This window comes from Pituophis catenifer, unplaced genomic scaffold (genome assembly GCF_029215685.1).
Source record: "Pituophis catenifer annectens isolate HBS135680 unplaced genomic scaffold, rPitCat1.0.hap2 SCAF_7, whole genome shotgun sequence".
Lineage (NCBI taxonomy): Eukaryota > Metazoa > Chordata > Lepidosauria > Squamata > Colubridae > Pituophis > Pituophis catenifer.
Genome location: NW_027256887.1, coordinates 76,675,222 through 76,692,485, shown reverse-complemented (window position 1 = coordinate 76,692,485; position 17,264 = coordinate 76,675,222). Strand labels below are relative to the sequence as shown.

The following is a 17,264-nucleotide window of genomic DNA, read 5'->3' as shown; positions in this document are numbered from 1 at the left end:
CCAGTTTCCTAGCTATTTCTTACTGCTGAAGCAGAATTATTTCAACTGCTCTGACCTTTGTTCTAATTCAGGGGTGTCCAACTCGATTTCATTGAGGGCTGCATCAGGGTGGTGTTTGACCTCACGGGGCAGGGATGGATGTGGCCAGGGTGGGCGTGGCCAGCTCAACGTCACTCATGTCGGCCCCCGCAAGCTCTGTTTTTGGCTGCGACGGCCTCCTGCAGCTCTCTGCCAATGAAAACAGAGCTTGGGAGGGCAGTACACGGCCCTCCCAAGCTCTGTTTTCGCTGGCAGAGGCACCTTGGGCCGGTCCTTCATTGTTTCCAGGCTGGCCCCATGGGCCAGATCTAAGCACTCTGCAGGCCAGGTCTGGTCCCCGGGCCTTGAGTTTGACACCCCTATTCTAATTGAAAGGCCCTTATTCTGTATGATCTTGTCAAAGTTTGCTATTGCTTTCCTCGCGAGGATCTTTTTTATTTCTCCAGTGTATTATCCATATTTATATGTTTTTGAGTCCCCAGAAAGCAGAACTGTCTATCAGCTTCAAGGCTTCATCGGCAATATGAGTTTCACTAAATATATTGATTAGCATTGCTTTTATTTTCTTTTGTTGTTATTTCACGCTTGGGTTGGCTGTTACTCACCCAGCTTCAAAAAACTCCATTCCGTTCCTTTCCTCTCTCCAGCTCTATACTTAGTCCGGTTGTCCCAGCTTCGTGACAGCCGCCATGGCTGCCATCCCCCGCCGCCGAGTCACAGAGAGTTCCCTCTGACCTTCGAGGAACTTGCCTGTTCCTCTTGGTTGTCCGAGGTGCCTCTCTTTCTTCCCCATCCCTGCAGGACAGTTCTGGTCCGCAGACCCATCGGCAGCGGTTCGTCAGCCGGGGTTTTCGAGAGCTCGTCGGAGCCCGTTAATTCCCCGACTGTCTCGCCGCGATGCCAAACCGGAAGTTTTTCAGCATTGCTTTTATTTTCTTAATATTTAACATTAATCCAGGTGGTTCACTTTTTAAGCAGTTTTTAGTTTTTATTATTTTCAACTAGCATGATATTGTCTGCATGGTTCAACTGTGTAATGTTCACTTTCCAATTTTGATTCCAGCTCTTATCTCTTCCAAGTCTATCCTTCTTATGGATTGAAATGATATACAAGTAGTCCTCAATTTACGACTAAAATTGAGCCCACAATTACAGTCGTTAAGTCATGACAATTGTTAAACAGGTCATCATGTGACTGTGACTGATTTTACTATCTGTTTTGCAGCAGCCTTTAAGCAAATGCAGTAGTAATAAAGTGAACATGGCAGTCTTTAAGTGAACTCATTGTTCCCTATGAGTATTTTTTGCTAACAACCAGAAGTAAACCCTGGTTTCCAGCAAATTCATAAATTGTTGTCACATGCAGGTCAATTGCCAAGGCTCAAAATATGGTCTTGTGACCATGGGTGGTGGGGGGAGGGAGAGCTGTCAGAACTTCACAACTTTGAACAGTTGCTAAGTGACCAGTCAAAAGTCAAGGACTATCTATAAGGATTGTCTGCATCCTTGTCTTGCTCATTTTCCTGTTATGGATCACTTTGTTTCTTAGAATTTCTTATAAAGAAGAACAAGAATTTCTTATGAAGAATCTCATTCTTTGTAAAGATTCATAAGAGATGTTTCAGCAAACTCATTAGCCTTAATATATTCTGTATTCTCACATGATCCATACAGACAAAGGCCTTGCTGAGGTCAATGAAGCAAACACAATTTTTCTAGGTTTTTTTTGTTTCCTCTATTATGCATTTTAATATTAACTATCTGATTGAATCAGCAGTCTCCTAGGAAAAAAAACCCCACAATGAAGTCAAAATGACAACGCTTTCACTATGAATCATCATACAAATGCTGCCACTGTGCATTTGTCTCTTAATATCTGACATTAGTACATGTTGTGCTGTTTGTATGATGATGTTATCGTAAACTTTGCCATTTAGCCCCATTGCCACCCTTATGAACATCCTGGAGTTCACGTCCCTCTACCTTCTCTGAAACTTACCCATTTTATGTAGCATTTTTTTTTCCTGTGGACTGCTCTCATCTTCTTAGTAAGTTCTTAAATAAAACTTTGAGTGAGGAATTTGTGCAACGGTTCAGTGAATACTATTGCAACTTTCTTCTACAAACCTGTTTGTCAAGTGTCACAGTATAATCTTTTCAACTTCTTTTAACATCACTAACCGCTATCAAAATTGTTCTCTGGTACCTATGCTTACCAAAACTACCAATGTTTGACCTATTTATCTGATCTTCTTTAAAAGATCTTTAATTTTAAACTTTAACTTTTTTTAAAAAAAATCCTGCTTTAGTATATTCTTGACTGAGATACCTGTCCCTGTCCTCTCTTATTTGATGCTGAAAATCAACATTCAAGTCATTGTACACCCATTTTATTTTTGTCATGTAACTTTTCCTAGCTATCACAAAAGCTTATATGAAGGATATTACAACACCACTGGAATCTCTATAGGCAGAGATTCCAAAAGGCAACAAGTAGTGTTGTAATGCCTGCCAGAGTCCTTCCCTCTTTGCAGATGATAGCTAGCAATAGGGGGAGAGAGAGAACCGAGCCAGAAGATAGGCTGAGAGCTCAACAAGCAATCAGCGGTGTTGTGATGCCTACCAGAATCCTTCCTTCTTTGCAATTGACAGTTAGTAATAAGGAACCAGGGAAAGCTGGGCCTTTAACACGCAGTCAGGCTGCAGCTAGGATAATGAAGCAGAAGAAAAAACTGCTGCCCTCCAATCAGGACACAGAATTGCAGGCTAACCAGCATACGTCAACAGCAGCAAACATAGAAAGGCAACAACTCCGATCTCGCAGCATACCCACAGCTTCTAAACTGAAAGTAGGGGCCCGATGATGACAAGTTAGAGAGCTTGTTGAAAGGTTGCCAAAAAGAAAACTTTTAAAGTGTTGGTTAGGATTTTAGCCAGAGTTTCAAAAGAACTTACAAAGTGTTTTGTTGGGATTTTGGAGCTGGGATTTGGGTCATGTGCTTTGGTACACACTCTCTTAAATCTAACCCATATAGCCTATGGAAGTGATTGACCTCTTCATCTTCAATTTCTTATTATATAGTCTGTTTGGTTCCTGTCAGCAGTGTCCATATATAAATTGTCCATCTACATTGCTTAGATGTGGTGGAATCTGGAGCTCAGTTGGGGCAAGGAGTGAAAAGTTTGGCTAGACTTGAGTCATTGATAGGGAGGAAGCGGCTGACTCCCTAAAGCTTTACAGTATTTATCTAGTAATTATGTAGTGAGTGCATTAGTGTGGCACGTGTCAGTAGACGAGTAGCAGTAAACATATCACTCTGATCAACTCCTTGAGCTGTTTCTGGTTCCTTATGCCTGACATTGGAGGAGGCATTAACAATAAGCAAAGAATCTTTCTAAAAATCTATTAGCCTGCCTCCTACACTATTGTATTTAGCCAATTTAAATATCTGTTTGTCCAACTTTTGCCATTAAAGGCATTACATCCTTTTATAAGTTTGCACCTGGCACATCTTACAATTCATCATAGAATTCTTCAAGCATTTCCAAGAATTCCTCTTCCACATTTCCATGCTATGTTTTATTGAGTAATAGCTACATGCATACTTAGAAACATATTTTTTGGGTATCACTGCCATTCCAATCCTTCATATGTACACATGTCCTGATTGTGTATTATGTAATAATCTGGCCCAGGGTTATTGGGGGCTCTTATTTGATTTGATTTGTGTTGCTTTTAGTATTATTTTCATCTGAGATGTCTCTGTGGTTTTATGTTTTATCTGTCTTTAGGGATTTGGTGGCTTTGTATAATGCTCAAAGTCCATTGAAGTTGGGCGGCTATAACAAACTTGAATAAATAAGTAAATAAAATAAATAAATTTAGATTGACCCCTTCTAGCCCATCTTAAGATGTCCAATTTTGTAACTTTCTTTTCTGCTCTGAAAAAAGCTTGTTGAAAAACTGTTTTTTTGGGGGGGACCACCCAGCGGTGAAATCCACTTACCTTTGCTACCGGTTCGGGAACAAGAGCGTGTGGATACGCATGCGCAGAGGGTAAAAATGGGACCTAATGACGTCCTGGCGGAGCCTCCTGCCACCGGTGCTACCAGTTCATGTGTGAGCTGGATAGAACAGGCTGGATTTCACTTCTGGGACCACCAATATCCAGGCTGACCCTGATTCAATGGATATTAAATGCTGGAAATGTAGAGAATTTTTTTTAAAAAAATTGATTTATATGCCGCCCTTCTCCGGAGACTCAGGGCGGCTTACAATGCGTTAAGCAATAGCCTTCATACTTTTGTATATTTTTATACAAAGTCAGCTTATTGCCCCCACAAACTGGGTCCTCATTTCACCTACCTTAGAAAGGATGGAAGGCTGAGTCAACCTTGAGCCTGGTGAGATTCGAACCTGCAGTAATTGCAGGCAGCTGGTCTTAATAACAGGGTGCTTTAGACCACTGTACTACAGGCTCAGTCTGCCTGATTGAGCTTATTGCCCCCACAAACTGACAGCTGATGTTAATCACAATGCTATCAGTCTGCTGAGCCACCAGGCCCCTATTGGCTTTTGTATCTCCCCCTAGGGGCGGGGAAGGGAAATGAGAGTTTCGTTTTTAAAAAGGAATACTTACAAATAAAAGAGAGGGAAGTTGTAAATTATCATTTCCTGCAACTATTCTGAATCTGAAATAAAACAATATTCTATATTATTTTAAGAGCCATAGTGGCGCAGTGATTAGAAAGCAGTACTGCAGGCTAATTCTGCTGACTGCCGATAGCCGGCAGTTCAGCAGTTCAATCCTGACTGGCTCAAGGTTGACTCAGCCTTCCACTCTTCCTAGATGGGTAAAATAAGGACCCAGATTGTTGAGGGCAATATATGCTGACTTTGTAAACTGCTTAGTTTACACAGTGCTGTAAAGCACTGTGAAGCGGTACATAAGTCTAAGTGCTATTGCAATTAACTATTTACTATAAACCCCTTATCTATGCTATTATTACTCTCTGTAGAGCGATTAATCTTTTTCTACAGAGCTCAATCTCAGTATAATCTGCAAAAAAAAAATCAACGTAATTGTCAGGCCTGAATACACTGTCCTGAGACAGGGAGAAAATTCAATAGTTGTTGAGAAATTATAAGATGCCAGTTTTATAAGCCAGATATAATTTCTGAAAATGAAAATGGAATTAGAGATGATTCTCTATGAAGGCCATTCTGTGTTGGTTTATTACATATTGATAATATTGTGATTTTAAGAAGGGCATCATAGCTCAGTATTAGATATTGCAAACAGCAGGTCCTAAATTTAATGTTGGCATTTCTCTCTCTTTTTCAAACATCAGAGAATTACCTTGAGAACTTCTCTAAAGTTATTCATAATGATCCTGCTCTAGCCACCTCCATTTTCAAGATTTAGGTAGATTGGTTATCTAAGGGCCTTTTCAAACACCATAAATCAATTTGATCTTGATTTGGCATGCATGCTGCATATTGGATTTAGAAAAGTCTGGTGTAATTTTTAGCCTCGTAATTATTTTCTTCCTTGATTGCTATAATGACTTTGAATTTCAATATAAGCTCCTCTGCAGATCTAATTAAATGGAATATAAATCTTTTTATACAATTAGATTTACCACAAAATGTTCATCTCAAATTTCTAACTTTTGTTCACAGCTGAAAATTGACAGCTGGTCATATGAAATAACCCCACTGAAAATCAAAAAATTTGAGAATGTTAGAGGCCACTGGAAATGTCTATTTATGATTGCATTCACTCATGAAAGCAAACATTAGATGTTACAGACCAGGGGTGTCAAACTCATGTCGTCATGGCGGTGACACGTGACGTATCGAGACTTTTCCCCCCTTCGCTGAACTGGGCAGGGGTGGGGCCAGCATATGATGCTTCCGGCCCACAGGCCGTGAGTTTGATACCCCTGTTATAGACATTGTGAGATAATCCTTCATGAATAGGCTGTTTCCTAGAGTTTGCCGAATTGTTTGCATTGGCATTCTAAAAATAGCAAAAAGTGCCCAAAAAGTTTGGAAGTGATGTGTGAGATAGGTGGGTCTTCCTTTTTTCCTACTGTTCAAATACGTTGTTGCAAAAAGGGAGAGCTTTCTGTTATCTTTTCCTCAATTTTTTCCATTGTTACATACCTTTCACTGCTTGTGAGCTGAGAAGTTCTGAAGTATGCAGCAGTCTGCCCCTAGCAAAAGACAAAGTAGGAGATCCATAATTTGCCAACTCCAGTTGCCATCATTGCAATTTATGGGGTTTTGTAGGGTCTTTGTGTACCACTTTAAGGGATTCTCTTTGAGATGGGTTGGGATAATAATGGGGGGGGGACTTACTTAATGTTTCTTAACCTTCCCATTTCTTTTACCCAGAACTGTGCAAAAAAGACTTCCAGGGAACTATTTAAAAGTTGTTCCTTCTTACCAATTGGACATCTTTTCTCTTCTCTTTCCTATTCTTTGCTTTATTCAATTTGATATGCCTCTCATTTCAGAAGCCACCCAGTTTGAAAAATATGGAGAGAGAGAGAGAGAGAGAGAGAGAGAGAGAGAGAGAGAGAGGGAGGGAGGGAGGGAGGGAGGGAGGGAGGGAGAGAGAGAGAGAGAAACAATTAAAATAGTTCTTTCTAAGGGCTGCTTTTTAAAAAAAAAAAAAAGGAAAAAAATTGCTATTATGTGATATCATTTCACCATCTTCCAGGGTAGTCTATCCATAGAAATGAACTGACTGGTCACCTAAGGTGTAAAACTTTGAGGGAAATAATCAAAATTTAAAAAACAAATATCATTGTTGGTATCAATCAATCAATCAGAATAGAGCTGGAAGGGACCTTGGAGGTCTTCTAGTCCAACCCCCTGTTCAAGCAGGAGACCCTATTCTATTTCAGACAGGTGGCTGTCCAGCGTCTTCTTAAAAACCTCCAGTGATGAAGCACCCACAACATCTGAAGGCAAGTTGTTCCACTGGCTAATTGTCCTCAGTTACCTAGCTTACCTAGAATTCCAGTTATTGTTAGCTAATCTAGGGTTGCTAGTTCTACTGAACTAGTTGTGAAAAAGCTTTCTTCACCTGCTCCAAGAAGAAAATGTTCTTTCATAGGAATATCCTTGTAAGTTTCTTAGTTTTTGTCTGCCATAATTCATGCTTCTTTTATGTGCCTTGGTGTACAGTCATCCTGGCCATATGACCACAGAAGTGTGTTTGGGCAACACTGGCTCCCTCGGATAAGAAATGGAGATGACACCTCCCCCTAGAGTAGGGGGAGCTCTTTCACCCCTCTGCTGCGGCTCCGTCACTCAAAATATGCATCACAACCACCAATGTGCGACACCCACCGGCACACAATTTATTGAGCTTTTCAACCCCCGGCAGGCCAACCATGGATAAATCCAAGAAAATAAAAGTTTCAGAAGAAAACAGAACATTTAATTCAACTACATACAGTATGCTAGTTTTGTGGCCACTCAAGAAATAGTCAGGCATAGGAAGGATTTTGTGACTCCCGGTGTTTTCTTTTCTATGGGAAACGGGTCCAAATGGCTCTTTGAGTGTTTAAGGTTGCAGACCCCTGCCCTAGAGTCAGGCACAACTGCAGAGGGGAAACTTTTACCTTTACCTTAATTCATGGCGTTACATATCACCTATAAAGCCATGCATGGTTTGGGGTCTCAATACCTGTGAGACCATCTGCTTACCCAATCAGAATGAAGACAGAATACCTGCTCCCTGGGAGACTTTGCTCCTCTGAAGAGCTTGCTATCTAAAGTAGAATGGCTCCAAAGTTCAAGTTCCTCTGAAGATTTGTAAAAAATGTGATGTTTTTTGGAACACCTTTGGAAATGGAATTGTGGTAAAAATCATTGATGCCAGATGGATAGACAGTTGATGTCGTCATTGGTTTATTTTGTCTTAATCTTCTTATTTTATTGTTGTACACCAACAGTTCAAAGAGTGCACCAATAGCAGAACCTCATTGGGATGAAGGGATATAGGAATTCTATAAATAAGTAAATATCTTATTTCTAGCACAAGTTGGACTTTGCCTTGACACTGGTGTTGTTGTTAGAAGTCATCTGTACATCCTTAGATATCTCTACTTCATTATATGGTTGGTGGAGAGTTCTTATGCATGATGACAAGGAAGGAAGGAAGGAAGGAAGGAAGGAAGGAAGGAAGGAAGGAAGGAAGGAAGGAAGGAAAGAAGGAAAATATAAAGGAGCAGGCCCACTGGAACCACCTTTCTTACCATCAGTTACAGAGAAAATACTTAATCCTCCAATCCTTGCCCTTTTGTGCACTCTGACTACAGTTCTCTAGATGCTTACAGGACCTATTTAATGTGTCTATTTAGTGCACATCAAACAACCTATAATCTATACCTAAACAGCCTTGGTGGCGCAGCAGACTAAAGTGCTGTTAAATAGCACCAGCTGCCTGCAATTATTGCAAGTTCAAATCTCACCAGGCTCAAGGTTGACTCAGCCTTCCAGCCTTTCGAGGTAGGTAAAATGAGGACCTGGATTGTGGGGGCAATAAGCTGACTTATTGGGGGGTGGGTGGGTGGGCTGAAAGCCCTACTAAGCAGGTATATACAAAAGTATGAAGGCTATTGCTTAACGCATTATAAGCCGCCCTGAGTCTCCAGAGAAGGGCAGCATATAAATCGAACCAATCAATTAATCAATAAATAAATAAATAAATAACCCATCACTACAACAGAAGCTACTGGGTGAAATAAATTTTTCTATCTTGCTTTAAATCAGGATATTATAATTGCTTTAAATCAATCTATTGTCACTCAGCATATTTTTTTTTCATAAAGGATCACTATTTCATGCACGTGTGATGCATTCTCATATTTGACCTGCATATTGCACCCTGGAAAAACAAAGAGAATGGTGGGATTTGCAAAGATAAATTTGCATTACTCTCTGAGGGACTTTCAAATATGTAACAGGCAAGTCTACAGATCAATTATGTGTATTTAGCCGTATATCAACATGAGAGTATTTAATGTTCATGACTTTAATAACTCAGGCTTAAAGTGTGCCCTGTATAGTCCATATCAATCTTGGGTTTCAAAATGCTTTGAACATTTTGTTCTGATTGGCTATCCTGATTACTCTGTATACTTTAAAATCAGGAACATGGGGTTTATATAGTCAAAGATTGCCTTGAGAACCTAATATATCTATCTAAATCTGTCCTGGGAGACACAGTTTATTTAATATGCTAAAATGTTTATAAAATGAACTATAAGCTGTAAAATACAACACCTGTTCATCTTTCCAGGAGTTCTGTAATGGATAATAAAATGACACACATATTTGTGTATAACATACTGTTGGTAAAAAAAAAAAAAAAAGACATGCATTGTGAATGAGATGCACTTCACCTCGTGAATGAGATATATTTCACCCTATGAATGAGATGTATTTCAGTCCACTTGGGAACCAAAGCAGCATAGTCAAAATAGGAGTAGGGAGCTAAGAGGAGCTAATGTAGTTTGCATGTTTACCAAAAAATAAAACACACTTTCTTCAAATACAATTTATCAGCAAGTCTAAGGGATGCATATCTGCACAGGGTTTAAGCAACAGACCATTACCATGTTTTCCCGAAAATAAGATTCTGTCTTATAATTTTTTAAAACCCTGAAATAAGCGCTTGGCCTTATTGCCATGCGCTCAAAAGCCCGATTGGGCTTATTATCAGCGGATGTCTAATTTTGGGGGAAACAGGGTAGATATTAGTTGGTAAATTCTTTCTTTTTATTTCATTTCTGCAACCATCATCATTTGCACCCACTCCTTATTATTAGTCAGGTTGGAGTAGCTGTGCTGTACATAGAAACACTCGGAAGGTGGGGGCGGAGGAGAGAGTTCTAAGAAAGCATCCCAGAGTAGGAAGGAAATCACCTTCCTGAGTAGAATAAGCTTTTCACTTGTCTGCATGGATTCTAGTCTTATTAGATGCTAGAGCATTCATGGATCATGTTTTCTGAACAATTGGAAGATTTTAAAAAGAGAGAGCAAGGACACAGCTATCTATAAAATCTATATTTCTGAACATGCATAGAGATAAATGAAAGTCAAGTATTGAAGCAATTCTCCCTTTTCTGCTCACTTCTTCTTGTCCCGAATCTTCCCTCAAAAAAGTCCATGATCCTGACATACACCCATCTGCTATCCTCCAGCCACACATTTTACCCCGTCACAATGTCTTTTGCCTATACAAGCCAGGCAAATGCTGAAGCTTTCCAAAGTAGGCTTCATTCTTGGCATGCTAGTGATACTCCTTGTCATCCTGGAAGCATTGTCAGCTTGGTGGAGTGTGATCTGATGTTGCCTGCAAAATACTTCATTCTATAGTTGGGTGGATCTCCATTCATGTTCTTGGTCTCCTAGGATTAATCAAAATAGATGTATATGACACAGTGGAAGTACAGATGCCGAGCACTGGAGATGTACAGCACTGACTACTTGTAGTTGCTGTGGGCTTCTTCTTCTGATTTCTCATTATCCAGCTCAAGTTCTGGAACATGGCAAATCTCAGGAAGGAAGCTGAATATGCATACAGTGAGAAGAAGTATAATATGCTGTCTATGCTGTGCAGTACAAAGCAAGCAATAGAAGATGCCAAGCAGAGACATCAAAGGAACAACCCAGATGTACAAAAATGAAATATCAGAGTTTTGATAAATAGAATAGAGTAGGGTAGGGTAGGGTAGGGTAGGGTAGGGTAGGGTAGGGTAGAGTAGAGTAGAGTAGAGTAGAGTAGAGTAGAGTAGAGTAGAGTAAAGTAGAGTAGAGTAGAGTAGAGTTGAGTTGAGTTGAGTTGAGTTGAGTTGAATTGAATTCTTTATTAGCCAAGTGTGATTGGACACACAAGGAATTTGTCTTTGGTGCATATGCTCTCAGTATACATAAAAAGAAAAAAATACATTCATCAAGAATTATAAGGTACAACACTTAGTGATAGTCATAGGTTACTAAATAAGCAATCAAATCATACTACAAAACAAAAAGAACAATATAAATCATAAAGATACAAGCAACAAGGTTATAGCCATAAGTGAAATAGAGAAGCGAAAGAGATGGATATGTAATAGGGTGTGTGTTTTGCACACCAGGACACTTCATTGGATCAAAAGAAAAATTGTTTGTTTTTAAAATGTGCTTTGAAGATCATGTGATATGATTGTATTGCTTTTCTTCCTTTTTTTTCCTCAACTCCAGGAACTTTTTGACCAGTTATGATAAGGAAAGCATTTTCACCATGGACCACTTCCCCCTTTGGTATCGTCGAGCAGCTGAACATCCTCCAGGGAGCTTCATTTATAGCCTTTCCTTTGAGGAAGAAGCAGGTACCTACAATGAATTATTGTCCCTTGAAACAGCTAATGCTTAGCCAGTCAGAAGACAGAGTTCAGTAGAAGCGAGAATATTTTCAGTCCTTGCTTCACCCAACCAATCAATGGTGGGGCCATTAATTTTCCATGAGTGCAGCTCACAACTGATTTGTGCTGATTGTTTTATAGCCAAAAGGGTGCCACCCCTGTTCAATAAGCAGCTTTCTGCAAATTCAAGAATATCTCAATGCTTGATGAGATATTCTCAAAAGCACCTGAAGGCAGGATAAGAAGCAATGGATGGAAACTAATCAAGGAGAGAAGCAACTTAGAACTAAGGAGAAATTTCCTTACAGTTAGAACAACTTGCCTCCAGAAGTTGTGAATGCTCCAACACTGGAAGTTTTTAAGAAGATGTTGGATAACCATTTGTCTGAAGTGGTGTAGGGTTTCCTGCCTAAGCAGAGGATTGAACTAGAAGACCTCCAAGGTCCCTTCCAACTCTGTTATTCTATGTTCTAAGTCATTTTAGATATAAAAGATTCCTGACTGGAGCCCTTGTGGGTTATCTCAAGTCTTCACCTTGTCTGAAGAGGAATGATGAAGAGCCAGTCTATCTTCAGTCCACCGTTTTTCCCCAGAAGTCCAGGGAGTGCTTAAACTGCAACTGCGCATCACTACATCTCTCCTTTGCCACAGCAATGGAGTACTGCATGTTTGCTTACAGCAGGGGTGGGCAAATATGGGCCCTTTATGACCTGTGGACTTCAACTCCCAGAATTCCTGAGCCAGCTTGGCTGTCTCAGGAATTCTGGGAGTTGAAGTCCACAGGTTGTAAAAGGGCCACATTTGCCCACCCCTGGCTTACAGTGAATAATGATGCACATGGAATCATTCTGTAAAGCAGCCAAGATTGGTCCTGCGCAAAAATACTCTAAGGATAATTTGTGCCACATGCCTTCATTAATCACCCTGGCACAAGCACAGCTCCCTAGTCCCAAGAAAACCTCTCAAATAGATTCCCCATCCCAATATTAGCCAACATTTAAAAACTTAGCAACTATGCTCAGGGGAGTCCGCCTGTTCTGATGCTCAGGGATTGCCTAGACAAGCCATTATCAGTTGGCTCAAGCACACTGTTGGGGGTGGAATGGTAACAGCAAGTTGCATCAAGATTTAGGACTATTAAATTAGGTTCTACCTAATTTATGTACAAGGGACGTGGTGGCTCAGTGGCTAAGATGCTGAGCTTGTCAATCGAAAGGTTGGCAGTTCAGCAGTTCGAATCCCTAGTGCCGCGTAACAGGATGAGCTCCTGTTACTTGTCCCAGTTTCTGCCAACGTAGCAGTTCGAAAGCACATAAAAAATGCAAGTAGAAAAATAGGGACCACCTTTGGTGGGAAGGTAACAGCGTTTTGTATGCCTTTGGCATTTAGTCATGTTGGCCACATGACCACGGAGACGTCTTCGGACAGCGCTGGCTCTTCAGCTTTGAAATGGAGATGAACACCGCCCCCTAGAGTCAGGAACGATTAGCACATACTGTATGTGTAAGGGGAACCTTTACAGTTAGCAATGCTGACCAGAGGTTTGGATGCATATGCAGATAGAGAAGCACAGCTCAAAAGAATGTTACATCCAGTTGAATGAACATTCTCCTCCCCTCTAAAACCTTTAGTTCTTTTAACCAGGAAATGGTGTTAATATTACTAGTTGACACCCACAGTCATGGAGTGACTAGAGTCGGGAACGACTAGCACATATCTGCGAGGGGAACCTTTACCTTTACCTTACCTTAGTTTTGTCACTACCAATAAATGACAAAGAGGTAGTCTTCTGTGTCTCTTTTCTGCTATCTAGTGGTTGCCTTAATCAGTATGAAGTGAAGCTTGAGGCTATGCCCTCCACAGCAGGCTTCTGTTTGCTATTCTTCCTCCACCTTCATGAATTAATTTGCTTCTTCTATGGTCTTGCAGCAGACCATGAACACATTTGGGTTTTTTAAGATTGAAGGTTTGACAAGAGGGGATCCCATGCTTGCAGAGTAGATCCTAAGGCAGCAAACACTCATGTGTGACCGCACCCAACAGGTATTTTAGAAATGGATTGAGGGAGGGATGGTGACCACTCCAGATTTTGTAAACAGGAACTGCTCACACCACTCTAACAATCTGTTGGGCTGTGTTTCCCTCAAGGTTGCATATGGAAGAAAACTTCCCCTTCTCCAATCTAAAGCTGTTAGTCAGTGTACTTTAATGCAGGATATACATTAAAAGATAGATCAATGAGGTGACTCCAGAAACTTTAGATTTTAGACTCTGGAATCTTGGAAAGCCTCCGGCTCATAAATGTTATCTTTCTGGAGACACTGGATATGGACACTGTTGCTAAATAAGAAACTAAAACATAGTGAGGAGGAGAAAGTTTACAAAGTCTGGTTTGTAAATACAAATATATGGTGGTTAAAAATGAATCTAAAAGGGGTTTTTTTCTGCTCTCTTTTTCTGCACTCAAGCGCAATGATGATGGTGCATAATGCGCTAACTGTGAATCTTTTTTTGGCGTTGTGGTGGGAAGAAGGGTGGGTGGAGAAGACAACAACAAGGAAGGCAAGATTGGGGAGCAAAGAAGTTGAACTGGAAAATTAAAGCGCATGCAGGATTTGAATGAGAATACCTGAACTTTCTATTGCTCTTTAGTTTCTTTTTCATTTAACTTCAGCAGCTATCAGTTCATTACTATTTCAACTAGTCAGACCAATACAGCTGGATTGTAAGACTCCTGAGATTGAAAGCTGAAAAACCTTAGACCTGGAATCAGTGGTGAAATGTAAAATTTGTTACTACCTGTTCTGTGGGCGTGGCTTGATGGGAGGGTAATGTGACTGGGTGGGTGTGGCCAACTTTTTTTTTTTTTTTACTTTTAAAAGCATTTTTTCCTACAACCTCAGGTTGTAGAGAAAATGCTTTTAAAAGCCTCTGACGATCCCAGCTGAGCTGCACGATCATCAGAGGCTTTTTTTTTTTCCTTTTAAAAGCATTTTTTCCACCGAAGAGGTTGTAGAAAAAATGCTTTTTAAAAGTTAAAAAAAAAGCCTCTGATGATCGCACGACTCAGGTGGGCATGGGGGGGGGCAGGGATTTTAGCTACCGGTTCTCCGAACCACCTGCCGCCATCGCTGCCGGATCGGGCGATCCGGTCCAAACCAGGAGCATTTCACCCCTGCCTAGAATCAAGATTTAGTGAAGTGCCTCTTCAAGATGGCTCCACAAAGCCACACCACTTTGCAAAGCTGCAGTAAACAGAAGTGACAAAACCAAGATTGATGATCTTGTTTCATACCGGTCCTGACATATACTGCTAGCTTGGAGTGCTTCCTCTCAAGTTTTATGCTGGCCAGTTGATTCTATTACGTCATATTCCTTTAATATTTTCATTTGGCTGGTACCTTCAAAAATAAAAGTTACCAGTTCCATCAATTATTGTGGTTCTATTCCTCAGGAATAAGTGGAAACACTTTTCTTCTCTCTCCATCTTCCTGTTGTCCATAATATGGCAACTTGTGATTGTCCATAAATTGCATAACCTTTTGGCTGGTTATTTTCAACACTCACCCACCTCCTGCAAGCACTGTGTGCTAATGTTATAAACGCATCTAAAATTAATCTGCCAGCATCCTAATGTATTATTTTGGACAGGCATTTCAGGAAGAAACATTGCATAGTAATTTCAGAATGCTGATGGGAAATGCCCTCATTTGAACACACCTTCGTTTCCTTGAGATCTTGTCAATTTCATTTTCCTCAGATTCTAATAATAATGGAATTTATTTATTTGTATTTATTTTTATATCAAATTTAGAAACCACCCATCTCCATTACAGAGTGACTCTGGGCAGTGTATGAGTACAATACGAAAACATAAAAAACGAATTGCTCCATTGCTATAACAGGAAAGATTGATTGATTGATTGATTGATTGATTGATTTATGTAATTTATATGCCGCCCTTCTCCCATAGGACTCAGGGCGGCTTACAAAAACAAAACAAAGAATTACATAAACAATTAAAATCAGTTTAAAATTAAATTAAAATCAATTAAAAATTATTAAAATTATTTGAAGTCACCCCTACGGATTCAGCCCATTTGGTAAAAAAGCCATGTCTTCAATTCGCGACGGAAGGAGAGGAGGTCCGGGGCCATCCTGAGGCAGCCCATTCCAGAGGGTTGGCGCTCCCACAGAGAACGCTCTCCCCCTGGGGGCCGCCAGCTGACATTATCTGGCTGACGGCACCCTGAGGAAGCCCGCTCTGTGTGAGCGCATCAGACGGTGGGAGGAAGGCAGGAGATGATCCTGCAGATACCCCGGGCCTAAGCCATGTAAGGCTTTATAGGTGAGCACCAGCACCTTGAAATGATTTTGGATATATACGATCTTGGATCTCACCAAGGGTCTATCTTGACTCTCACAGAACATCCCACAATATCTGCTAGGATCCAGAGGGATGCCCTACAAGAAGTCATAGCATGGGAGTTGGGTGGCGCAGGTTGCCCAGTCAGCTAGATATTTAGACTGGATTGGCATTTTTGTCTACTTACCAAGTTCTTCTCAAGGCCCTCGGATAGACAGATGTTGTTGTTGTTTAGTAGTGTTAAAGGTATTCTTGGAAGATGTAAGCTGTTCCAAATAAAGCTTCCCTTTGCCATTTTGATGGTTCGTTGCACAATCAGCCAGATGTTCAGACTCGATTTGGCATTTTTATCCATCTATTGAGTCCTTCCCAAAGATCTGGGGTAGGCAGATGTTGAAGTCTGATGGTGTTAAAGGAATTGTCGCAGGATGTGAGTTGTTCTGAGTAAATCTGTCTTTTTATTATCTTGCTGCATGGTTTTGAAGTTGTTTGCTCATCCTCAAAATTGCATATCGAAGTAAATGAGCCCTAGAAAGGATCTTTAGCTACCACATGATCATAAAATAGGCATATCAGACATTCCTGTGACCCATTGGGTCATCCTTTGAGAGAAGGGTAATACAGTATGATGCGACCAGATTGTCACATCATTAAATTCACATTAAATTCTAGGCTGACCATATTTTTTTTTACCTCCGTGCTGGAGGGCCCCATTATTATATAAAAAGAATATATACTGCATCATAAATAGAAAAATAATTGTAATGGCAAACAAACTATAATAATAAATCAACATTTACTATATCTAAACAGATAAAATTACTACAGGCAGGCAAAAAGACAGTGGAAACAGGACTCAAAGGTATATTTTTCAAACAGCAACTAGACTTTCTTGGTTTTTCTTGAAGACTTTAACTAATTGGTGGGGAAGTAAGGATTTATACCAGTGGTGGGTTTCAAATTTTTTTACTACCAGTTCTGTGGGTGTGGCTTGGTGGGCGTGACATGGCTTGGTGGGCGTGGCAGGGGAAGGATACTGTAAAATCTCCATTCCCACCCCACTCCAGGGGAAGGTTACTGCAAAATCCCCATTTCCTCTCGATCAGCTGGGACTCCGGAGGCAGAGAATAGATGGGGGCGGGGCCAATCAGATGTGGTATTTACCGGTTCTCCGAACTACTCAAAATTTCCACTACCAGTTCTCCAGAACTGGTCAGAACCTGCTGAAACCCACCTCTGATTTATACTCTTTTCAATCAGCCAGTCATTAACACTCTAAAAGTCAACAGAGAGACAACTTGAGTGACTGAGAATCTTCATAGACAATGGGAGCAGAAGTAGCTTCTGACTTCCTGCTGGCTTCCCTTGCTCATGGGAAGTTGGCAGAGTGCATCAGATATCATGGTCACATGATCACATGGGTGCTGCAACA

The 17,264-nt window shown here is 40.6% G+C and overlaps 1 protein-coding gene across 1 annotated transcript in view; it reads left to right on the top strand.

Moving 5' to 3' along the window:
- The window catches only part of CACNA2D4 (calcium voltage-gated channel auxiliary subunit alpha2delta 4), a 160,228-nt gene that overhangs the window by 43,750 nt on the left and 99,214 nt on the right, over nt 1-17,264 (top strand). Inside the window, exon 15 of the mRNA XM_070947986.1 lies at nt 11,306-11,433. Within this exon, the coding sequence (XP_070804087.1) occupies nt 11,306-11,433 (128 nt within the window). The remainder of the gene's footprint in view (nt 1-11,305; nt 11,434-17,264) is intronic.